The sequence below is a fragment of the Dinoponera quadriceps genome, unplaced genomic scaffold, assembly GCF_001313825.1.
Source record: "Dinoponera quadriceps isolate SergipeBrazil2010 unplaced genomic scaffold, ASM131382v1 scaffold587, whole genome shotgun sequence".
Classification (NCBI taxonomy): domain Eukaryota; kingdom Metazoa; phylum Arthropoda; class Insecta; order Hymenoptera; family Formicidae; genus Dinoponera; species Dinoponera quadriceps.
The window spans coordinates 244,813-271,331 of record NW_014554777.1 but is presented as its reverse complement, the minus strand read 5'-3'; the positions used below and the strand labels follow the sequence as shown (position 1 = coordinate 271,331).

General features: G+C 45.6%; 1 protein-coding gene across 1 annotated transcript; it reads left to right on the top strand.

The window, feature by feature from the left end:
• The first annotated feature begins 235 nt into the window (after nucleotides 1-235).
• On the top strand, nucleotides 236-26,519 carry LOC106741758. The gene is made up of 7 exons (XM_014614057.1): nucleotides 236-803; nucleotides 3,754-3,937; nucleotides 7,376-7,516; nucleotides 21,065-21,167; nucleotides 21,255-21,441; nucleotides 25,474-25,555; nucleotides 26,174-26,519. Exons 1-7 carry the CDS (start codon nucleotides 541-543, stop codon nucleotides 26,318-26,320), a joined length of 1,107 nt encoding a protein of 368 aa, XP_014469543.1. The 5' UTR covers nucleotides 236-540; the 3' UTR covers nucleotides 26,321-26,519.

The following is a 26,519-nucleotide window of genomic DNA, read 5'->3' as shown; positions in this document are numbered from 1 at the left end:
TTGTCACGTTAAGGAAGAAATTAAAAAAACAAAAGAAAGTCCTATTACTTACCTATATTTTATAGTTTATTATCCATATATTTTTCTCCTACTAATTATTTAATATCCGCACTTGAGTAAATTACGCAATTGACACATAGCGCGTCAAAATGAGGAAGAAAAAAACAAACGTAAGTAGAATATTGAGATAATCGTATATCAAATAATTCTATACAGAGCAACGTATCATCACGAGTCTCAACACGGAGAAAACAACAATGAGCGACCATTCGCGGCATGAAGGTAGGTCAACAACTTGTATAGTATTACATCTCGAGATTCTCTCCGCCGGTCCTTCAAGTTTGAGGGAATTTGCTGGGTTAATGTAGAACCGAAATTTCGACTCGGGATTTCGAGGGTTGGTTGGGCAATCTACCCGGCACTAACTAAAACAGTCGCTACGCTCCTGAGACTGAGGGGCCAAGGGGGGAAGGGTGGTTGTGTGGAAGTCGAAGGTTGAAGGATACAGCGATAGATAACAACGGTGGGCACACACAGTCCATGCATGTACGTGGCTGTTCGCGTAGCGAAAATTGTGCGCCGGTATGTCGGCGAACGCCGGGACGTCGGCGACTACCGCAACCCCCGTGGCGTGGCCCTGACGAAGGCACGAGGGTTGGCAGTCGCGTGTTCCCGTCGTCACGGCGCGGCCAGCCAGCCGCACAGCGTAAGAATGTAATCGGCTCACCGGAGTGTTCCTCGTTCGCACGTTCGTCGCCGCTCGTCGTCCGTGATGGCACGCGAAATTCCGTAACGTCGTCGTCGTGAGTATACTTCGCAACTCGTTCACGCACCCGCACGAGTCTCGTACTCGAAAGAAAGATAAAGAGAGAAAGAGAGAGAGAGAGCACCCCGCACGACCAGCTTTGACCGCCGTAAACGATTGACCTCGCTGTCGGAATCGACGAGGCGATCCCTCGTTCCGCGAGAATATTCCATCCCGGACCACGTTACAGGTTCGATCGTATCTTCGGTCCACCTCTCTCTCTCTCTCTCTCTCTCCCGTTATTGACCGTAAGACGAGAGGTATTGATCGGCGTTTTCTTCGAGCGACACGCACCACGATATCGAATTGCTCCCGGGAGTCAATCCGCCGTAATCGATAGTCCATGCGATCGCGTCGTCTCGTCGCCGCTTACCTGACTTCTTCACGGAACTCGGCGTGGAATTTATATTTGATCGTTATCACGCGACCCGACTGACGAATTCTAAACTGGGATCTCAGCCGTTCGTCCGATCGATTATTGTTATTAGCTTAGTGGTCTTAATTCGAACTCGAGCGAAGTCCGAAATGTGAAGAGACGAGAGCAACATCTCTCTTCGGGAAGAAAAGAGAGAGAGAGAGAGAGAGAGAACTACTCCACTCGATTTCAGCAACCCCGTCGTACGTCCGCGCGTCGCGCACTTACCGTTTTACGATTCTACCCCGGGTTTTCGCACGCGAGCAACAAGCGAATGGTAACCGAAGGGGAGTCGAATAAAATCTCGTCGACCGTGCCGATCGTCGCGATTTCGCCGAACTGGATTTACGCATTACGCCCGATGCGCGCGATGAGTTATTGCGAGAAGATCGTCCTCGTGTTTTTCCACCCCTTCTTTCTCTCTCTCTCTCTCTTTTTCAAATCACCATCGAAAAGGTCATCTTGGTGTCGACGTTTCGTACGATAACGGGCGTAACGGGCTTTTCACTTACGGCACGCCGATAAATGCGGCGCGATAAGCCGCGAATCTACGACGGCCTGGCGGTTTGCGCGATGCAACCCTGGATAATATTAACGGCGGGCGCGCGACGCCGGTGAGGAGGCGTCGTATTGTCGGTGTAATAGCGCTGTTTGCAGCCGGACAATCTACTGTTCTCGTTGTTTTTTCTTTTCTCTCTCTTTTTTTTTTTCGGTTGTTGTAAGCTTCCCTCTCGGTTTGCCCTCTACTGTTCTGCCTTCTCGTTCATTTTTTTCATTTTCGCTCAATGATCTCCGCATGCGACCGACGACACTCGGCGCGGTTCGCATCTGGGACTCGGCTTTATGGTCAATTGCACCGTTGAGTGCATTCGTGGGCTTATTTGTGGACAAGTGAGAAGCGTGTTGCACCGCGCTCTCGTTCGTAAACCCTCGCCGTCCTCGGCACGATCTGAATATGCGGATCAGAAAATAAAGGGCGATATTCCTGCCCCGTATACGAGCGAGCCGTGTACCTATTCCGATTTCGCGTGTGCGCCCGTCGTCCTGTACGCTATTCAGTTTTACCTCGAAACAACGCGTTTTGGAAATAAAGGACGTGTCTCCGGTCGCGACCCATATCGCTCTCGGGATTGCTATCGTCGGTAAACGACGATCAATTTCTAATTCCATGTCCATTAACCCGGGTACTTATTGCGATGTAACTCCGCTGGTTTAATAGAGCATGAACGCTACCGTCGATAGATCGCTGCGGGCCGCTCGGTATTTTGGAAAACGGGTTTTGTCGCGTGTAGTCGTTTGTAATTTATCAGCCGGGAGACATAATGGTTACGAGGACTAAGTACCTGTATCAGTATTGATGTCACTCGATATTCCTGGCTCGGGGATGGAGCTCGTCCTCCTGTAAGAAATACAATATATATCAAGGCGCGCCGGTCGTTTCGCCGGTGGCGCACATGCAAATATGATACGCGACAAAGCGATGGAATACATACAGTAGCAGAGGTCACGTGGCAATTACTTTTGCGCGACTGGTAGGAGCGATCTGTCAAAGGTGATCTGAACATAAATCATTCATAAATTTGTTCGTTCTAATCGCCCGTTCCGTGCCGGGTTCTTATTTACGTTTTCTGCCTTCAAAATGAAACAACTCGCGATATATAAATCACACGGGCGAGAACATGCACACATACACGCGCAAATGGACGCGGTGGTATAATTTTTCGCGCGGGGAGGCGTGAGAAAGAGGGGGGAAAAGAGAGAGAGAGAGAGAGAAAAAGCGGCGCGCATTAAGAGCACGCTAAACGCGAGGCTCGTGATTCTCGCGAGCGTCGACAGTCTAATTCACGATTGCATTTTTACGCGGGCGTATAACTGCGCCTGAAACGCGATACGTGAAATTAAAGCATAGCTTAAGCGTTGAACGAGAACCGGCCGATAAAGCTTCGGGGGAGCTTTATGGAGGCGGAACGGTGTCGTCCGGGGCGAGGGGGGACGTCAGGCCGAGGGTGGGCGCGACTCGTTTTTATATCGGGAAACGATATATAAAACCGGATGTCTCGATTACAGCGCGCCCGCGCGCTCGCACGGTGTGTGTCCTAGCATTGGCACTTCCATTACACCGTCGACTACATACGGTAAACCGGTATAACCGGCGGCGTGTGTCTCCCGAGGGAAGAGTAATATCCTGTTAAATCGATAACGAATGATGACAGAAGCACGTGGCTGGCGGCATGCCGCCGCGCTCGCCGTCTTGTCGTCCCGTACCAAGTCGCACTCGCCCCCGGCACTCGATATTCCTGCACTCTCGATGTATCCGAATACTCCGGTGCATCGTGCTCGGAGACTCGGCCGTCGTTCTGAGCCCGTCCAGGATTATTGATATTATTATAATCATCGTGTCTGCGCCCTTATCTCGTGACTCTTGATTCGCTCGTTTCTCTTTTTCTCTCTCGCTCTTTCTCTTTTTCCTATTTTCTCCCTCCCCCTCTCTCTCTCTCCCTCTCTTTCTCTGTCTCTTTTTCCACGTTATTAGGGGCAGAGCATCGTTGAGCATCGGCGCGCAAATGGCGCAAGGAAGCTCCGAGACGGCGTATGAGCCAGGTACCGAGGAGGACGCGCGGAGAAAACGCGAGCGCCGGGTCGTTCAGGAGGGCACGGCGTTGTGGAGACGTCGGAAGGAGGAGCTGCAACGTCAGAAGCATCGTGAACAACGTGAAGTATGTGCAACACAAATAGGCGTTCCGGCTGTCCGCGTCGCTGTCGTTTATGCCACTTGTGCCCTTCGCCGCCGGTCGGGCCGCGAACCGTCCTTAACGTCATTGTCCTCGCTACCATTGTTACTGATCGGATAAAGCTCGACTGCGAGAGAGATACGGCGGGATACGGCGTCCGATGAACCGAGACTATCGGTTCATCGAAGCAAGGACGCCCAGATTTTCGGGCTAATCTGCGGAGTAGTTTCTCGAACGCGTCGCGCTTGCTCGCCTCTCCGAGTTTACGAGGACCCTTTTTGCCCCTGTATATATACATTCCTGTCTAATGTCACGTTGAAGTTTGAAAGCAGCCGTGGCTCGCGTGAGGGACGGAATAATAGTAATGTATGATTCATAGATCTTTTTGGACAGGACCTCTTGTCGCGTACAAGAGACAAGGTTGCATACCGTGAGACAAGAACGGGCGTTTAGATACGTAAGGGCGAGTTGCCAAAATCGTACTGCTTACGGTATTTTTAAAGCGTTTATATCACACAGAAAACACAATGCAATTCGCTCGAGTGTTTGATTAGGTGTTTTAACGTTCATTTATTTATTTACCACTGCATCGCGTTCATATTCAATAATTATGGAAAAAAACATGACGAGTTACGATTTAAGCAACTGTCTGTACGGAGAAAGAAGAATGGTTGAGTTAACGTGACAGTGAACGAATTGAATACGTGTTAGTTGAAAGATGCGGAATTTCCTAACGACAAATTTATAAGTTTATAAGAACTAGAAATTCTGTTTAGAGTTTATTTGGAGTTCCAAGTAGCACACGAAGTTTTAAAACGGCTGCGATAACGTTATCGTAACTTAAACCGCAGCACTTTTATCTGGCAGCAGCTATCCGCTACAATGTTTTGTCAAAGTTGTAGCAACAGAAGTGGGATAATATTTTTAGGCTTTGAAAACGATATCGCAGCCACTTGACTGTACAGCTATGTTTTGCTGTAAAGAGGTTGGTCATAGTCACATTATAGCAATGCAATCGGAGTAAAAATAAACAAACTAATAAACGGAGAATATTTTTCACGTGTAAATTAATATTCAGCGAGAGTGAAATTTTAATTTTAAAATTACGCGGAAATGTTGAGAAGGGAATTAAAAGAAATGTTTCGACTCAAATAGAGTTGAACTTCGGACAATTCCTTCGTCTAACTAAACTTAGATCAAATTTAGAGATTAATTAATTATTGTAAATTATTACAATTTATAATGTGCATATAAGTGTATTAGCGCGGATGTGAATGCATAATTACATTCACAGATCATTAAGTAATAATTTTAGAGCCGCACAAATGAACGCACGGATCAGCTTGGCCATCGCCGATATACTCAATTTAACATGAAATTGATAAATTGATCGCCTTACTTTTTGCTTTCGGTATGAAATACAAATTACAGCCAGATTACAGCTATTTACTTTCTAACGCCAAAAGTAGCAAAATGGTTGAGGCTAGTTTTGACTTTTCTTTATAATTGTCATAATGCTTTTGTAACTGTTGATATAGCTAAAATAACTGTGGTTGTATTTAGATTTTTTTCTTAGCTTCACAGCGACTGTACATTAATACAATTAAAATAACTGTGGCTGCACCTTCACTTGTTTATTAGCTGTCACAGCGCTTTTGTAGTTGAAAGTCCAGCAAAAAATAACATTTGCAGCCAAATGACTATAATTAAGGCTAACGTTATACGTTAAATCATATTTTTGCTCGGCAAATATAAACAGACTGTGTTACTTGGGGTGTAATGAGGGGGGGGGGACATGTAAAATCTGTCGAGACGAATGTGGAAGTGGACGCATTAATCGGCGTCTGTGATCTTAAAATATATTTCTCCCAGGTGGGAGAATCGGGATCAATCCACGAGTGAGGATTTTACGACACTCGCTTTTATTATTGTAGGCGTGTGTCGATGACAGTAGGTGACGTTAGCCGCTCGAGTTATTGAGTTCACAAGCGCGACTATTTTTGCATTTCGCACGCGCCGCGTACATCGCCGAATTTGGAGCGAGGAATAATGTGCGCGCGAATAGTAATAAAATCACGAGTATATCCCGTTACAGTGAATTTGCATAATTTCCGTCTAACTATCCCGCAAGAAACGGGCCGCGAAAGGTAACCCAATAATCTATCTTGGTCTCGTGGTACTCTATATATACAAACTGTGCGCCTCGGCTCGTGTTCGTCAAAAACTTGCTGTAACGAACGTTGCGCGGCGCAACCCGTTTCAACGCGCGTCGAGAGTGACGATCATTTGCGGAAGTGATCGCGAGGCTGAATCACGATCGGAATAAAAACGTCGACCTCACTTCTTTCAAATGATGAAAGACGCGAACTTGCACGAACTTTCGGAAACTTTCGGTGTGCCTCACCGCGAGCAATATCAAATTCGAGATGATTTATCAAAATATTATATTCGAATTAAGGCCATGCGTTTTCTCTTCTTCCCCCCCTCTCTCTCTCTCTCTCTCTCTCTTTTTCTCTGTTCTCTAATGGAAATTGTTTCCATTGTTTCCATTCGTTAATTTCGCATTAGTTTCGCTCTCTCAATCGCAATTTTCATTTCCGTTCAATTAATCTCGGTTTTTCACATGAAGACATGGAAAAGTGATTCCCGAGACCGCTTTTTGTCGAGTTTTCCGTACAGTTTTCATACACCTCTCACGAGTTTATCTCCACCATGTATTATACTTTTATATTTTTCCGTTTTATGCCGTTATCGGCGCGTCATGACGATGATGCTCGATCATCAGCAGCTCGGTCCCTACATATTTGCGGCGCACATGCTCGTTACATTCATTTCCATTCTCTGTGAAAATAACAATTTGCATGGAATATATTATAAAAACACACACGAGAGGCACTCCAACCTACACCTCTCTCTCTCTTCCTCCCACCCTCGCACGTTACCGCGAGTAATACGTCACGCATACATCACTCGCCGCCTCCTCCCGCCCTCCAATCACTCAAAATGCACGAAATTATGAAAATTCAAGCGCGTAATTACTGCTTCGTTGATTATTTCGTATCGCTAATTCACGCGTCGCTCGTATTAAATCGTATTTACCGTATTATATTTACCGTGCTCGCGACTCGGGATTTACCGTTGTAACCGCGTTGTATGCTAATCAAGACGCCACGGATAATAGAACGTACGCGCGTACTCGCACGATGCACTCTTCTCTATCATCACCCGACGCTTCTGTCTCGCGTGAAAAATCCCTCTTCCTCCCCGTCCCGCGGCAGATCCAGCCGTTAGAGGGTGGGATCAGAGGCGCGAAGGGCGACCGATTATTAATCCGCGATTAAGATGCATCGGCTCGGCGGCGACCCCGTTAGCGTGAAGTGTGACTGCGCCGTACTTTACGTCGCTCTTGGTTTTTTCTCGCAGCTGCAGGAAATTCTGGCCGGTTACTCGCCGTGGGGAAAGCCAGGTGGTGGCGCGCCCTGCCCGGCCACTCTAAGGAAGAAAAACGTACCTCTGGAGCCGCTCGAGTTGCCACCGAGGCCGAGGTGTTACAGTTTCGGTCAGGTAAAACTGCTCGCTTGAGACAGAGAGAGAGAGAGAGATAAAGGGAGGGAGGAAGAGATTGTTGCCGCAGTCGTCATTTTTCTTTTCATCCTCGCCATCGGCGGCGCGCCTCACCTCGCCGCTCGCTATTTCTCGTTTAATAGCGAAACTTCGCCTCGATCGCGCGAGACGCACGACATCGCCGTGGCGCGTTCGTGAAAACTTCCGGGCTTGCTTACGCACGTCGGCCTGACGGAGAAGCCGCGAAGAAGCCAATTTCCCCGCAAGCCTCCCCCCTCCGGCGAGATTTGTTGCCCCCGCGTTCTCTTAAATGCATCTCCCGGCGCGTATGCTTTTGAGCAGTTTTTCCGAAGACAAACGGCAGTTGAACGCCCCGCGGCGGGGGAACTCGCGGCTCAAGTCGCGTTCCGCGTGTCGCGGCGAATAGATTCGTTTCCCCATTCGCGGCTTGTTTCTTTTAGTATCGCCCGTGCTGAATTATGATCGCTATCGCTCGGGAAGAGTGCGATATAATTGTGAAAAATTACGTCGTTACGCTCGCTGCGTACGCAATTCTCGCGGATAACAGTTCGTGTATCCGAAGAATCGCGGGGAAGACGGATCTGTGTCTCTCTCTCTCTCTCTCTCTCTCTTGCGCGGGAAAATTACAGAAATATCATATCGCACGCCACTCTCCGGGAAAATTATACATCTGTAATTCGCGCCTGCGACGCGATCGCGAGTGGCACACACGTGAGTCTCGCGAAACGAGTTATTAAATTCATGCGCGGTGCGCGTGCATAAATACGCGCGGAGGTGCATGCATGCACGAGAGGACCCGGAGGAGTCGGGAAACAATAGCGTCACGCGACGGTGTGTGCTAAGGCTTCGGCCAACGTTAACACTTCGTATTCGTTGGAACACGCATCGGAGTGTCCGTTGTCTGACATCAGCCCTGTACAAGTAGCACAGCGACCTAGCAGCCTAGCTCCCTCTCGGCTCGCTTTTGCCGGAGACATTAGTAATTATCACGCCTTCTTGGTTCTTCCGGGAGCCCAATAATGCAAATTCACCCGCACACGCGTATCGTGTATCTCAGTAATTCGCATCGGCGCGATGTAATTTTCGTCACCGCGAATGAACAATGCGTCGATGAATTCGCTGTAATCTGTGCAGCGGAGGAAAGCGATTTACTATTATTGTACTTTGTAGCGAAACCGTTATTGCTGTTGCATATTTCCCAGCGAGAAATAATTCATCGAATCGATGTCGAGTCGAGGCGAATAAAAATTACAACGAATCGACGACGATTTAGCGTCGACTCGATGTCCACTTCTCGCCGGGTTGTTCACAGTAGTAAAATTTCGCAGTTGTAACCAAATCAGCGTATTATTCGCAATCAGAGCAGAAACAGTTTTATTGCCAGGTTAGGAAATATTCTGCTGAATTAATCCGCCCTTACGGTGCAAATATGAATGTGTTATTTCACTGATGCTTTTCTCATATATATTCGCCGACTTAAATCATTTAACACGATTGGACGTGTCATGTATGAACACTGCTAAAAAAAATTATTGAAGGATTATAGACAATGATGACGATGACTCGGTCGAATAATTCGTTTAATCGTAGAGGAAAAGCACCAAAGCTGACCGCATAGGTACGGGAAATTGATATACCCATGTTTATCTGCTATAAAGTACCGAACTCCGTCTAACAGTATGTGAACTCCGTCTACTGTATGCAGTAGGTGGAGTTGAAGTTTCGGCTTGTAAGCGCGTTTGGTTATATTATTATCGTTAGTTGACTTTACGGTACCGGATTTTAATTCCACACCTTCAATAGGATTTTCGAGTTTAAAGAAGCAAAATGACACGTTGGTCTCTGATACTTTTCCTCTGTTACTGTTGCACCATCCATTACGATCTCTCTAAGAGCATGATTAGATTTACCATGACGAATAAGTAACAGAGAGAAGGAAACACCGGTAGCAGTTTACCAGCCCTGCCAATGCATTCACTTTCATACGATTCAGCTTAAGCACATGCTTCCCTTGCGGGAACGCAAAGAACCTCGCTTCCTCTCTCCCTCGGCGTCGTCAATTAGATTCGCATTCCCATGCACTTATACGTTATAATTCCGTAGAGTGCTACCACGTGCACGAATTCATCGCTATGAAAGGCAGCGGCACGCTGAAAAACCCCTGTGTAAAGACGCACAAATTATGACGCATTGTTATCTTCGATCCGCTCGGTAACGTAACGGAGCCGAGGAGGAAGTCGCCGCTTCTATTATCGCGCTGAATATTGCAAAGGCAGCGCGCGTGTGGCGCTTCCGGTTTCTACAGTGAAGAAATGTAACGAAGGGATGAAGAACACGACCGGTGTTGACTCGATACGGTCGCAACGACGTCGCTCGTGCGACCCAATCAACGTTAAGGGTCAGTTGCATCGACACGGCTTAGCCGATAGGTCGGTGAGCTTCGCGACCCAGATCCGATGGATTCTCTCCTTCCGTCCGTGAATTCACACTCACGGCCTCTGATTTAAAAGGGAAACTGATTAATTCGTGATGACGGTGCGCCGACGTACCGAACCGATTATTTCCGAGAACTATTTGTCAAAAATTACCAGGAGCGCTGTAAGTGGAATAGGGTCGTTTGAGTTGAGTTAGAAGCGCATTTGTAAGACCTTCGTGGCGCAATCTCCGTTGTACGATTAACGGATTGACGCGTGTTTTACCCAGGGGGGGGGGAGGGAGGGGGAGGTCGGAATAATAAATACGCGATCGACGGTAAACTTGGCGGCGTCTTGAGTCGCTGTTCAGCTGCTTTTATCCGCTCGTGTCCTGTCACTTCGGCGTCCTTGTGCGTGTGTCGATCAGAAGTGTGACGATATTGCCCCGTCGCCGATATTAATATTTTATCTGACCTCGCGCATGAAACCTCCTCGATACCGCAGACACGAAGTTTGTATTGCAGTGTCATCACGTGAATGCGACACGCGATGACGCGTGAAGCTTGGCAAACTTCGTTCTATTTGGGAATCCGCAAGCCGTTGTGTAGCCCCGTGAAATAGGTCAAAAGTCAGTATCTCGAGAGACGTGGTTCTAAATTTGACGATTATCTTTGGTTGGGATTGGAACGAAAGCTTTTTATGTAAGTCGATATACGAAATCGCAGGATACGAGTTAGAGCGCGATTTCAGGAATAATTGAACGGAAACTTCAACATCGGTTGAACGTTTCTCCACTTATACTAAATTATTTTACACGTCGTCCGTTTGTTACAAAATAGTTTACCAGAAATAGTAAGCAGACCGTGCCAATTGTAATATCCTTGTCTTGAGTCAGGCAAAAAATGATCTCTGTTATATTTCATATTGATGGGAATAATCACGACAATATCTGTGTGACATTCTAAATAAGATCGAGAGACTACCTAATTTTTTATTTAGACTTTGTTTTCGGTTCTCCCTCTTTCTTCCTCTCTTTTTACTAGGTTTCCATTCCTCTCATAACTGTGCTGAATTCTTTTGCACGTGCAAATAAAAAATACAAACACGTGTGCGTCAAATTTTCATTAGAGTGTTTAATAGTCACTGAAAAAAAATACTCATAATCGCGAAACTGTGAGGTGGATAAAAAATCTCGGGAGGGATGCCTCGCGATTTTTGTGACCCGAAAGCCGCGCGTCCCGTCGCTATATCCAAATGAGTTGAGTTTTATTGTCGGACGCGGTATCGACACGTCATGCCAGAAAATACGAGAAATCTCGTAATGGACTTTCCTTGTATGTCGGACACGAGGCATTTTTCTCGTGGCAATAATTTCGAGAGAGAGAGAGAGAGAGAGGCAGCTGTGTGCCGCCGAGGCCGAACACGTCGTATCCGCTCGAACTCGAGACGTATAGTCGATTTCTCCGATCACGTAGAACTAGAAATGCTACTCCCCCACTTCCACAAAGTCGATTCTCCAGTGCCTACGGGTCCGCCGCGAAATTTTTGACGCTCCGTATATAGAGTCGCGAGAGAAAAAGTTTTAACGCCGCGTCCAGTGTCGTGTAGAAATAGCTTTTATACGTATTTAAACGCGAAACAGGAACGCAATATCGGTCGAGTCTTTGTGTTTTTTTTTCTTCTTTCTTCCTTTTTCCTTTTTCTTGATAAACCGAACGCGCTTCTACGTGCGCGCTACGTAGAGCTCCCGCCGCAAATAGCGGAAGCGAAGGGATTGGGTTTATCTTACGTTACGGAAGGTCCTCTCGGGTATTTCTATCGCGTATTTCGGCAACACGGAAATATCGGAAGATTTATACAGGATATGCTTCGTTAGACTCTTCAAAGCATTCCAGCTTCCACGGTGAAGTCATTAATCCTGCAATGAAAAAAAGTTTGTTTTAATTTATCCGACAGTGAACAAACCAAACCGCGTTTTGGTCGAAGGAAACAGAATTCGATTTCTTTATGATCCAAATTCGACTTTTACAACCAGAAGTATTATTTCCTTCAACCGAAACGGGTTTGCTTTGTTCATTGTCAGGTAAATTTATCTAAACTTTTTTGTGCGCGTATAAAAAACGCTTTAAAATCTGTAAAGCGTCGAATAGTAAAGCTTCAGAGTTTGTAAAGCGTCGAATTTTATGTTTGACTATTTTTTCATCTCCAAGTATATTGACTCTCTTTACATTTTCGGTACCTGAGAAATGTCTCAGAAGACATACAATTTTTTATATTTCTACTCACAGAACACTTTATGGTAGATTTAAACCAGTCAGTCGAATTTCTATGCTAGCAAATTATTTCGTTATTTCGGTGGACCTTTTTAGCACGTCACTGTTGTGGAAAAAGTTAAGTGGAAATTTGCGCTGATCTGGGTTGATGTTCCGTACGAGTGTTCTTATCTCTGCAAGTATTCCTTTTTTTTTTTTACTATCTATGTTATCAAAGAATGTTCCCTGTTTACATAGTAACAAATAAATAAATAAATAGATTGCATCCGAAGACGCGAGATATTGTAATAATCGTGAATAGCTCGCGTCCGGAGAAGTGACAGTGAAGGGAGCCGTCACGGAGATCGCAACTCAGCTTGGGAAAATCGGATTTTTTCTTTCCTCGCTGTTTCGTTTTTCTCTTCGCATTTTTCTTTCTCTGCCCGGCATGCCGTCCGTCACTCTCGCAGTCTCGTTAAGCGGCATTCTCTTCTCCGCTTTTCTCTTTCGAGGTAATTGTACGGATGCCGCGCTTGTAAGACGATGTGTACGTACCGTCTTGACTTTACGACGCGTATCTTGTAACATTATGACGAAAACTGATTATGTTAGACAGTCAGTTAAAGCGGCTTACTCCAAACTTAATCCGATTAAACTAGACCTGTCCAGGCTAATCGAAGGAGATTTCGTGAAGTCGTGAGAAAATTGCGAAATTCTGTCGTAGCGTTTCGCACGCGCGAATCCACCGCAATCGTGGGAACACATACGGGCTCACGATCGATCTTATTTTCGTTTGTATTGTCGAATCGAATCGTCCACAAACAGAGAGAGAGAGAGAGAGAGAGACCGGAGGAGTTACTTCGAAATTGGCGGTATCGCGTGTACAAACGTGTGCAAACAGCGCGTCTTACCGTTCCCAATGATGCTCGCGGGTCGCGGTTTCCAGATTACGTGCCGCTTGTAGAAATTAGACTGAGCCGCTAATCGGATGCAGATTAGGTTCTAACGCGCGCGATCCGTAGACCCCCCCTCCCCCCGGTGAAGCTCTCCTCGTTGTACGATGACAACGTGAATGCACGCCGGGGATACGCCGAGTAGACGGCGAGCACGTGTTCTAAGTGCGACTAGCGGCAACGATATCGTACGTACGTACGTTCCGTAGGTAGGTACGTAGGTACGTAGATAGGAAACAAGCCTTGGAAACTGCTTAATATGCCACGACGCCGTGTGCTTAGCTGGTGCAACCTTCGCCGTGGGGTCGTCCCGGTCCTGGCGGAGTTCCTTGGAGGGATCCCAAGTTGCTGGGTGTGCGCTTCCTCGAATCCATGGTACGCATATCTATCTTGTCGCCGTAATCGTATACGCGAGAAGGGAGGAGGAGAGTCAGGATACCCGGGCGGCCGCGGTGTCTCTCGCGTCCGCGTTGCGCATCCCGCTAATTACGAAAGGGAATCCTTGATAGCCGAGGCCGCTTTGAATTCTCAAGAGGGAGAGAGCGCGCGGCTTCTTTGTGCGCCGCGATATTTCAGAAACGTAGCGTTCAAAGTGTCGTCGGCGCGGCGTGCGCGTCGACTCAATTATACAGGGCGAGACCCCTAATTAAAGCGGTAGCTGGGAAACCGGGTTTGTAGGGTTTGTAGGGTTCGCGCATGGGCCCCTCATTTTCGGACGGGGCGGAGAACGCCGTGTTCCTTCAATTGTGAAGCCGATGCGCTGCAGTGGGCGAGGGGAAAGAGAAATATTGTATAGAAAAAGTATCCTGTATATTTTAGATTTGCATTCCGTTTGAAGTAGAAACGCTTTTCTCCGGTCGAAAAGTCTCAAACGCCGTATTGCTGTCAATTTGTGAGAAAATAGTAGGGCTGTTTTGTAAGTGATGTCTCGAAGATTGGAGATTTGAAGCTCTGTGTTCGCGAGGAAAATCTGGAATATTTTATTTTCTCACAAAATTACGTCGCGATAAACGAGCGAATGTTTCGGTGTCAGTTAAAACTGACCATTTCTGACCATTTCTGACACTTCAAAGTGAAACATTTTTTTTCTCTATTCGTATATACAGGGTGTATCGGAACTCTACGGACAAACTCACAGGATAGGTTCTACATAAAAATAAATAAGCCTTAGTAAATATATGTTCTCAAACGCTTAGTGTTTCTAAGTTATAGCTGCTTCGATCTCAGTTTAAAACAAATTTATTTTATTCATTAAATCACGTTTTACAAATAAATAATTAGGCACATACCGTTATAAAAATTGTTAAAAATACCAACGTTACACTGAATGATTTTTTGGTTAATATACAGAAATATCCAAATTGCTAGGTGCTATCTTCAAAAATAGGTAAAAGTATTAATCCGCTTTATTCTTAACCCGCTTATCGGTACACATTTTCTTTCATCGTTGTCGTCTTCTGAAGACTATATCTCAAAAATCAAGTTTTTGTAGACATATGTTTACTATGAATTTTTAAATATAGTGTTTAATATCATATTTGTCCTGTAAGTTTGTCGATAAAGTTTGGATACACACTGTATAAATCGTATATATATTAGTTTAATCATTGATTGAAATAAAATATTTTCGAATTCCCTCGCGTTGTGCTGAAAATACGGCTGTAGTTTATAGTTCGAGCTACCATTGCACTCACGTAAAACAATATTAACGTTTTTCTGCACCTCTCGACTGATAAATCGATAATACACGATACGTGATGTGATAATGTGACGTGACGGGGATACGTTTCAGTGCTAACAATACGCAATATATTGTGAGACAGTCTACGTTAGCAGCATATAATTCACCACAATTAGCACATCGTCGCGCGACGTGCCGAACATGTTTATGACTAACTCAAGTTACGCTTCGAAAACTGTCATCTCGAGTACTGCTTGTGTCAACTTACCTGTTTCATCAAATTATCTCGCTTTTAAAAATTAATCATTCTCTGCTCGTTGAGAAGTATACATTTACGGAGTGGTTAAGTACAATTATACTTTTATATACTTCAACGGGAAGTTAAACGGGAATAAAAATTTAACGGATAAATTAATATAAGCCACAATATCATACAAACACTGTGATAAATGATAATGAATAGGAGAGAAAATAACCATGTAGAATTTTCCCAGATTTTCCAACATACAGCATAATCCCGATTAGAATAGCCAGAGTTGTTCCAGAATAGGTTATCCCGATACGATACAAATTAGGAATTCCATTCTTATTTTAAACATAGGACGAAGCTTCTTTTCCGCGATGCTGATTGGTTATGCGCTGCCACGTGTGACTGTCATTGTCAAGAGTCGAATGACAATTTGACTAAATATCAAACTAGGAGATTAATAAACGGGCTTACATTTTTAATGTTACTGTACCCTTAATAGTGCGCGCGTAGCATGTGTGTGCGTGTATGTGTATGTGTGCGCTCTTGTAAAATATAAATACTTAAAGTTTTCATATATTTTGTTCATTCCGTAATATAAACGGAAATCACCAACTAGGATCTATTTGTTTCTCACTTACGTCCGGTTTCACCATTATAGTTTAAATCTAGTCGGCGATTAACTCAACGGAATTGACCAGTCTATTGATCAATTCAGTTAATTGGTCAATGCGATTGGCCAATTCCATTGAGTTAATCGTCGATTAGATTTAAACCATGGTGCTGGAACCAGACAATAGAATCGTATGTTTGAAACATTACACTTCTAACCAGAACCTGCACTGATTTCCCATCTAAAATCCACAATTATTTTGAAAAATTATTTATGAAAAGTAATTATTTTGAAAAATCTGATCCCAATTACATCCAATTAGACTGAATTAGATAAAATTTTTTGGGTAGTATCGTACAATACACAGGATTGGGAAGTAACGCGTTGCTTGTAACGTCGTTAACGTTACAAGTTACTTCGTTTAAGTAACGACTTGGCGATCATTCGCTTTTTTTCTTCGTTAGTAAGGATAACGGTAACGCAATTTTCTGGACAACGATGACGAATATATCCGTTACTTTTATTACTGTACCTTGTGCATGTAGAATGTACGTACGTGAGATGGGCCGCAGCGAGTCGTAAAAGAAGGTCTTCAAAAAGAGCTTCAAAACTTGGCGGAAAAAGCAATCTGTAACGACTCGTTATTTCGGGAATAATGGCAACGAGCTACTCTTAAAGAAGTTACTTTTGCAAGCCCGCTAGTGCATCAGACGACGTTACATTAAAGTCACGCTACTTTACAGAGAGTCAATATCGCACGTTGCAACGGCGTATATTACGTGCTGCTTTTTAGCAACTACTACGCAAGACTGCGTCCTCTCTCGCCTCGTTCCCTGGTAAAATTTTCGAGGCACGAAGAGAGAGAGAGAGAGAGGGAGAGAGGGAGAGAGAAGGCGCGGTTCGTTGCACTTTCGATAAGTGATTCCCTACGTAATTGTACGTTTAAGCAACAATCTCGCGTCGAGAAACCAATTGGAACGATAACGCAATTACGCTGTCACAGCGAATGGGAGTATCTCGCGTCAGCCTGTACTGGCAACTTTGCATCAAAACTTTCTACCGCTGCGCGAGTAACCGTGTTAAATTGACGAACATTGGCCCCGAGGGCTCGCAAACTATAGACGTCGACGTAATTGAAGGGTTCCTTGCAAAGGGGGATAAGTCCATTTTGATACGTCCCTCCCGAAAGATGCGAGAGGGGGCTCTAGTTTTCAAATCTCTTTACCGCATCGAGCGTTGACAGGCCCGAATCGTTTTGTCGCAATTTACAGCCGATGTGTATTTGCATCCGACAGTTTATAGCTGACGTATATTTGCATCGTGGTGCACATATACGGGATGTTTGAGGAGTAACGATTGAAATCGGACGAGAATTGGTCTTCGGACGGCGATGTAAAAAATCTCCGAAACGTGCTCTCTCGCAATGCAAAACTATTCTCGTCGGGGGATATTCAGCTCGTCTCTCAGCGATAGGTATCGTCGTAGCAAGTGGCCCGTCGCCGAAATTGACACAGCATCGATACAGGCACTTTCCGTTCGTATAACTGTGTAAAAAAAGAACTTGTTATTCGCGGATTGCGAGCTCGGCGTCGTGTATTGTTAGCGCGAGACTCTTCAATTATCGCTTCCGTTTGGCCGTGATCCGCTTTCATTCGTTAAGTCACGCGGCATACAAATCGGTGTGCGCCGTACATATCGGCAAATAATTTCGCTCGGCGGGGGAACGATCGAATTTTCACATTTTCGTCGAGGAGCGGAGGTATCAATCGCGCGCGGGAGTGCTCTTTGCGTGGCGGAAGTTAATAATAGGGGAAGAACGATACACACGCACATACACGAGGCATGAAAATACGGACTTGCTGCAATATAAATTAATGAGAGCGAGAGACCCGCGCCCGCGATATCTGTCGTTCGATGCTCTCGTTAAAACGGCAAAGTTATCTACTGCTACTTTGCCCGCACGGTGAATTGTTGCGCAATTAATCCCGGAGCGAAACGCAAGTAAATCGCGGTTGGCCATTTTTTGCGAGCTGTAATTTACTACGTAAAGAGATACCGCGCGAAAGGAGATACATAAAATGAAGGCGGAGGGTGGGAATGAGGGGGAAGGAAGGGAGCGCGCGTTTTTGCTAAGAAATTAAATTGTGGCCAAATCTCACGGAGATGCGCGCCGAATCGCGCGGTACGTAGAATTTTTTGCACGCCCGGTAAATGCAATAAATCGGCCCGGGGAGCAGTCACGTATTTATTTGTTATACCGCATGACGAATGCGGTTAATCGGAATCCGCGGAGCGCGGCTCGGATGAAGAGGAAAGTTTTTCGCAGGTGAAATTCTCGGGGAAATTATTTTAACGTTGCGTATTTTTCTGACGAGAGAAGAGAGAGAGAGAGAGAGAAAAGAGAGAGAGAGAGAGAGAGAGAGAGAGGAATAGGCAGAAGGCGAGAGTGAAGGAAAAAGAGAGACGCTTCGGAGAGTAATTTTACATTCGATGTTCTTGCGACGATTCGACCGCACACCCGAGTCGAAATTTTGGCTCTACATTAAATCTTTAATTCTGTAACATGGTAGGAACAAAGTAAGATAGATTCAGTTCTAATGACATAATTTATTCCTATTTTGACCATGATGATGTCTCAAATTTCCGAAATAGATTTTTAATAGACTTTTAATAGACTATAAGCCACTTAAATAGGTGCAGACTGTCTTTAAGAGCGTCACAAAGTGCACTGATAAAAAATTATAATTATTTTCGACGCCAAATATACCCTTCTTTTAATCGAACTATTGAAAAATAGTTAGAAGAACTATTTTTCTAATAAGTGTTATTATGATGTCAGTGATAATAACTTTACAAGCATGCACTACTATTACACGAAAAAAAGAACTTATTAACTCTCATGACTAAAAATTAGCTGTCCATGTAATAAAACTGAAATTTAGTTACCAGGCCTAGTTTACAGCCGTAAGAGCTCATTTTTTCCTGTATATGAATTTAGTCATATAAATTATAGCTTTTGAAGTTAAAAACTGGATTTTAAAAAATAGATAATTAAACAAACGCAATTGGTAACTAAATTTCAGTTGTATTATATGAATAGCTAATATTTAGCTGTTGGAATTAATTTTTATCTGTGGAAGCTAATTCTTCTTTTCACGTATGAAATATGTGTAAAATATGTTTGACGCTGAAAATAATTATAATTTTCTATCAGTGCAGCATCAAAATTTCGATTTGAGCACGCTCGATGGAGACGAAACATCGATCGGCGCATGAAATACGCACGCAGGGATTGCCGATGCGCTGCGATGGGCTGGCGATTATTTTACATATAATTAGTGTAAACAGCATTTCGGATGTACGCTTGCGGATATGTACGCATGCCAATTTTGCGTATTGACATTTCCGGTTAGATATAAGTCCATCAAGTAGATTGGCATTCGATCTCGCGTGTATAATTCTCGTAATCCCGCGTTCGTCGAAACAAGATTATTCATCACGTAACCGATACACTATTAGTAAATTTAGAACTCTGGCGCGCGCTTATGTAAGTTCAATTAAGTGCCTTAACGCACGACGAAATTCGACGTACGCGGAAATTACGCGTATCATCCTCCGAGAAAGAGATATGCGCAGAATCGCGTAATTTAATCGAGGCTCATCGTCGGAATAGACCGCGCGTATGCGTGTGTACGCGCACGAGATGCCGCTTTGCTCGAAGCTGATATAGAATTTCGCGGTATCTCCCGGAACATCGTTTCCAGGTTTACACCCTCCATCGTGCTTACGGGAAAAGAAAGTAAGACGACGAAGTAAGATAACGATTCGCCAATTTCTCTAGGATAACACTAAATAATCCATTGTGGCTTGACTGCAACCTGTCGACAGTAGTGGATAATATAATAAGAAATATAATAAGCAATGTATTCTTTTGAATACGCTCATCTTTCTCCCCCTACGTAACGCACGCATGAAACCTCGTTCGTGGGATTATCCATCGCTTGATCACGAGGGAGGGCGCGCTCGTGCGAAGTTCGTGGAAGTCGTTATAAATTTTCACCGTAATGACGCCATCAAGTCGTCGGGGGAAAATCACGCGTCGCGGCGGCCGTTCCGTAAACTTCGGCCGATTTTCCTAACGGCGGATGCAGAAGGCGACGCGGAACGCTCATGACGATCCATGCTCGATGCGACGCGTTTGGCCGTGCGTACACACGCGCCGAGAATCTCGCGAATCGTTCCCCGAGACACTCGCAGCGCGACGTTTCGCAAGGATCCTGCGAGAGCGTCAACCTGCGGGACTTGCGGGCTTCCTCGACGCGCTTCCTCGAGTGTGACTCTCGGGGGGAGGAGAAGGGGAGGAGTACGCTCTCTTAATTTTTCATTAACCGCTTTGTCGTCCCTCGAACGCGGCGAACACACGTAACCGCGACCGCGTTACCGGCTAATTGAACGATCCTCTGGGCGCCCGCCTTCGTAAGCGCGCGACCGGGAGAAAGTTTAAACTAAAATTTATTAGCGCATTCCGCCCCGGTCTAAGTTACCCTCTTATTACGCGCGAAAGCGCCCCCTCGCGCGCCGGTTACCTGGGGTCGGCTGCACCCCCGACCTTCGTATTCTCCTCGCGCGTTTTTTCTCTTCCGTCCCGTGTATCTGTCCGCCGGCGTGTGGATTTACAGCGCGCGGATTTATAGCGCAGCTTTTCTCCGGCCCTATAATGAACCGGCGGGTCTCGTCGTCGCGACCGGTCGGCTAACAGGAGAGTGAGCGACGTTGACGGATGAATGCGCGACTCCGGCGGATCAAACCGCGAGTGTACCACTGATTAGGCAGCCGTGGAGTGCTCGGCGGACGGCATCGATCCTTCTTCGCTTCGATTTTACATCTTCCGCGCGTTCTTTACATATATTACGACATGTGCGCTACGCCGCGTCGAAATGACAGCCTCGTACCCATCGTATTTCGCGTGCACTTTCAGATGAGATCGTGAAAGCTTTTGTGCCGCGCAGACGCTTGCGCGAGAGATTTTCGAAGAACGAAGATGAGAGGCTGGTGTAAGGGGAGTTACCGTAAGGATAGAATAACGCTCGGGGAACGTTCGCCGGGTATAAATGAAAATTTCGGTCTCGCAACGGTTCTGTATAATATTCTAAGGCCGTGATGCAATAAAAATCGACCACCGAAACACCGTTGCTGTTATCGTTATTATTATCCATTCGTTCACCGGGGGATTCCCTTCGGTCGTTGCGATTGATCTCGTGCCCTTCGACGCGTTTATCGCCGGAAGAAAAGAATGTATAAAGATAATCGGAAAGTTTTCGTTTCGTTCGAATCTGTGGACTTAAAAAGAGCCTCGACACGTTTCAGGGTTGGACGAGCAACTCGGTGATCGACAGATTACACAAAAGGAACGCAGATCCGACGGCAGTTGCGGACGTGAATAAATTCTACGATGACAGGGCGACGCCAGGTAAATAGCAGAGGTTGCTAGTTGCTTCTCGCGAACGTGCACGACGGCGAATCTCGTTTCCGTGAACGGTCTTTCGCTTCTCCGCAGGCATCGCATCGGAAACACAACCGCTGCGGGATCCGAGGAATCTCTACAAGGAGGAAATTCAGGTGTACGAGTTAACGGGTGGTGTCGAATTGGTGCCTTTGTTAACCAGCCGGCGCTATCAGCCGCATCCGCCGACCACGCGCTATCTCGTCACGGATGCCACTCGTCCGGGATACACGATAGAATCGTAAGTACGAGCGTTTGCGACGGCGGCTGTTCGAATATTGGCTTGCTCTCGTCCAAAATGAATGGTCGCCCGATGAGCGTGACGTTCGCGATTACGCGATATAACGCGCTCGTTAGAAAACCATTCGTCGCCCCGCGTTGCCAACGGATCGTGATTTATATATCGGGATTCTGAGCTCGCGAATATCGGAAGCCTCTCACCTCACTCGGTGTTTCGGTAATAATTGCCGGCGCTAATGGGAAAAGGAAAACGTCATTCATTTCTCTCTCGGTATGTACATCCAGTGTATTGCGATTAATATTGATGCCGGAATCTTCGGACTTTCGTACTTTGTCTTTTCGTACTTTATCTATCTTGAACCTTGCTTCATTCAGACATAATCTTTGACGTTGAAAGAAGCCGCTACGTCTTTTGATAATATGTTGCAATTATTTCTGATAATGATTCGATGGTGATGCGTGTTGCTAACGGATTATTGTAGCGTGCCCTAACTGCGTCCGCCGCGTTACGTGAACCTGCAAATGTTGAGGATAACACGCGTCGGGACGATAGAATAATCGATAAACGGTGTGTCGGGTATAAATACATAACTGGTACTCGTGTATAATCACGTGCATTTACTCATTACTATAATTGATATTAAAAGCACTTATTGTTCGCCCGATAATTTCCTCGATGAAAACGTGTTATTGATTACTCGTTTAGCCGAGCGAGAATTTCACGTTTCGCGCCCTCTCAAAAGAAAGGAAGACACACACACACGCACGTATCGGACTATTGAATATTTCAATTAATTTTCTTAAATATCGCTGCGAATCGAGCACCCTGTATATTACCGGGTACACATTATACATGCATATTGTGTAACATTTCGTCTTGCACCGGTCTTCTACTTTATACGTCAGTATACGTTTATACTTGCGCAACATTCTCTCCGTTATTTTCCCTCCTTTTTACTTTCTCCCTTTTTTAATACTCGAGTTTCTTCCCTGTTTCTCCTCCGTATTCTCTTTTCCCTCGTTTTTCTCTTTTCTCTTCTTTTTGAGTTTCGTCGATCTGACGTGAGAGTCTGGCAGCTTCGCGTACGAAAACAAAAAGGAAAAAAAAATGAAATGAAGGAAAAAGGACGAAATAGAGGCGAGTGTATAATGAAGCGTGTGCAATGGTGCGTACACAAATGCAATGCGCTTTTGTGTTTGTCATTACACGGCGAATGTCGAAGAGAGTTCACGACTGTAATATTACCCGCGCATGCCGTGCGTGTGTTGCGTACGTACGAGTGTTTTTTCGCGTCTCATAAGTATGATAAACACGACGAGACACGATGCCAACCGTAGAATTGGTGGCCGGCGATACGACACTCGGGGGATGTAACTACATTACAGGTAATCAACCAATTGACCCGAATGCACTCGACCTCGGCCGTTTCACCTGTCTGTTCCTGCACAATCTCGCCCTCACTTTCCTCCTTGCGCGCGGGCGGACGCGCGTCGTTCTAAATATTTACCGGTATGATGTTTACTTTCGGCGTAGAATCCTCCGGAAAATACGTGCACTTTTACACCGGCGTTCCCGTTACAACGAACTTAAAGAAAGATAGATAGGTAGACAGATTTTATTTTTCCCCGAGGGGTAAATCTCCCTCGGGGGTGGAGAAGAAAGAGAGGAAGAAGGAGAATACTTTTGCTCACTTTAGAAGCTCTTTATCTTAATTGGGAAACGGGTCCCTCGGTTGCCTCGACGAACTTACAATGGCAAATAGGACGATTGATTATGGAAATGGAAATTAATTCTGTAAAACGGTGCGATTTGAGGCCGCCCGGTCGAAACGGTACATCGTAGTGCAATTATCCAGTCCGAATTTAGGGAGGTTGCAGGGTTCAGCGTCGTGTTTTCAGCGACGTATCAGGAGAGCCACTCATAAATTTAGTACTTGTCAAGTATAATTACGCTTTTATATATTAATTTCATTATCCAAATAATAAATGTTAATTCAAAATGAAGTTGAGGTAAATGTATGTATATATAATATTACAAATACGAAAGTATTATTTTTTATTTTTATTATTAGTGCTATGTTTATGCATCATTTGATCTAATATACATACACATATAATAGAAAGAGGTATACAAGTGTTTAAATATATGCATTTCCAGTATGTGTTTCCGGTATAACTATAAACTATGAGCTTCATACCGCTGTATTTTCAAAACAAAATGGTCAATGATGTAATTAAGTGAATGATAATTAAATTAATAGATGTGCACGCATAATAGAAAATGGTGTATAAATATTTAAATATGTATATTATACACATATATCGCGCGTATTGCTATAAATTGTAAATTTCCTACGGCTACATTTTCTAAACAAAATAGTCGATAATTCCGAATTTGTGTATATAATGTTTGCATATTAGTCTTTAATATCATAGTAGTTCCAATCAAGATCTATTTTTAGTTTAGAAGACGTTAAGCACAGAAGTTAAAAATAGCACGCTGATCTCAAGGAACACGTATAAGAGATATAACCTTTTAACTTGCAAACATCTCAGTTGTCAAATAGTCAATCTTCTCCTAATTGCGAGAACAGTTAGATAATATTCCAGGGTAGACGTAATGCGTGTTTCATCGAATTCTTATCAGACTCATTGCGCCTAACAACCTTCTTAAGGGGTCCGCTCGAGAGTGACCGTGAGAACGGCCGATCAAAACGGTTTTTAAGATCGCGCCTCAATTGTAAAAACCAACCCCCCGCCGTCCGCTGAACGTACGCTATTACTCTGACTTCGGGTAAACGTAACTCTTCCCCAGCGTTGCATCCGATCGGATAATACCGATTTATCGTTCGATAACCCGGCGTGTAAACGATCGTAACGCGAGGTACGAATGGAAGAGGCGCCAACCTGACACGTAACGAGACACTTTGATAACGTTTAATAGAATAGTATATGAAAGTTGCCCAGTGTGTGGCGTAGACGTGCGCCCGTGCACGTCGCGTTGTTCATAACGCGGTCGACCGAACGCGCGGCCATAGTAATTAATCACTCTCGATTATCTGTCATCACGCCGGTGATGACCTCGAGAGAGAAAAGCACGCCGGTAAGCACCGTGTAAGCCCGGAACATTATTCATCCCCCCTCCCAAAAAAAGACCTCCCTCGCGACTTTATTTATTTATCTGTTTTTCCCTCCTCGTTCTTCTTCCATTTTCCTTTCTCTCTCTCTCTCTCTCTTGCCTTTTTTTACGCCAATGGAACAGTGTACCCGTCGAATGCTGCGCGAGCGGGTGTATTTAATTTCGTGACGCACGCGAGAATCGATACACGGTGTTTTCGCGCGCGTTTCCGAGCGAGTTGCGCGTACCATCCGCACAGCTAGCTATTAGCGCCGAGTCGTTAAAGACTATTCAAAGCGGCATCAAAAATATCGATGACTCCGGGCGGGCAAGCTTTTTTTTTCACACGTGTCTCTCGCTCGGCTTAATTTCGCGTTTAATACCGAGACGGATGGAAAGAGAACGAGAGAGAAAGAGTGAGAGAGAGAGAGATGATAGAAGAAAGTAGACAGACCGTTTACTCATCCACCGGTTTCAATCATCCTTGATATTCGCGACTCTCTAAGCGAGACGATCGTAAACTCGAAGACGATACGTTCTATTTCCGCGCGAGTCGACCGAATCCCGTCGAATAGTCCGACAGATCCGTCTACTCGTCATCCTTACATTGCTCCGTCGGGGCATGTCGTTCATAATTTATACTCTAAATTTGCCTTTCGCATTTGACGATGACGACGATATCAAACAGTTCGCTCCGAGGAGTGGGGGGAGGGCCGGGGTAGAATTCACTTCAGATTGCGCTTCGTCCCCTCGAACATTTGCCTCCGCGTGCTCGGCGCGCTCGCTCGCTCGCTTCGATCTACACATGCGGCGCGCACGTGGCCCCGTCATTTCCGCGAGGGCGTCGCGCGCGGCCTCATCAGGGAAAGGATATGAAAGTTGAGTGACGTGCGCGCCTCTCCCTTTCTTTTATAGGCTTCGCGCCCTCGGCGTCGGAGATCGGGAATACATCGCGGATCTCGCCGAGCAGATACGACGTAAACGGAACAGGGCGCTGGTAAGTGCCGTATGATCGATGACGATTGCGTAACGCCGGACGGCGGATAATTCGAAACGGGGATTAATTGTGCCGATCTCTCGCCAATCTCCTCGCCGTTCAGCCGTCTGTTATTGAATCGAATCGACTAACGCGCGCCCGCGTCGCGCACACGTGCGATGCGGATGATGAAATCGAACGTCCGTGTCGGCCGCTAACCGAGAATAAACCGGAATTCAAATTCGAAATTGAAGCGATCCGCGAATTCGCGTCGATTCCGCGATCGATTCGCTCTCGTGTAGGGAGCGAGAGAGAGAGGGAGAGGAAGCAAATCCGCTGTATACCCGGCGGACTTAGCGGGCGCGAAAAGAATTCCGTCGAGACGGAGCGTCATAGCGCGACTCGCTACTCCCCGGTTTCTCTCGGCGTGACGGAGAAACTGGAGAAGTTATTTCTCAATTTGACAATACGACCCTCGTTTCGCGCTTGTTTGATCACGCCTTGCGTAAGGCATTTCTTCGCTGCTTCGCTGCGCGGAATATTTTTCTTCCATCCTCGGCCTTATCTAACGTTAGACGACCGGAGAAAGGGAGAGGATATAAAAAAAAAAAATCGTCTCGTATTTTGCTATCGTTTCAGGAGGAACGACGGATCGAACAGGAGAGTTGTCGCAAACACTTCGATACTTGGAAAAGGCTGTGGGGTAGACCGGGCCACGGCGCCCCCATAGATCACGTGCAACGGAACAATCTCTACAACATCCTCCACCGCCCGGCTATCTATTGAATTTTTCCCGTAAAGCATTTCGCCCGCGAGGAAGCGTAAAAGCAAAGGGGACTTCGTCTCTGTAAAGCCGCTTTTTATTCTACGGATTGAAGAAGGAAAAGGGGACTGTTAGACGTCGGTGGTGCAACACGCGCTGATCGATATAGGATCGCCCGCGCGAGAACGGCGGTCGAGCTCAGCGCAAAAGTGCTTTTCTAAT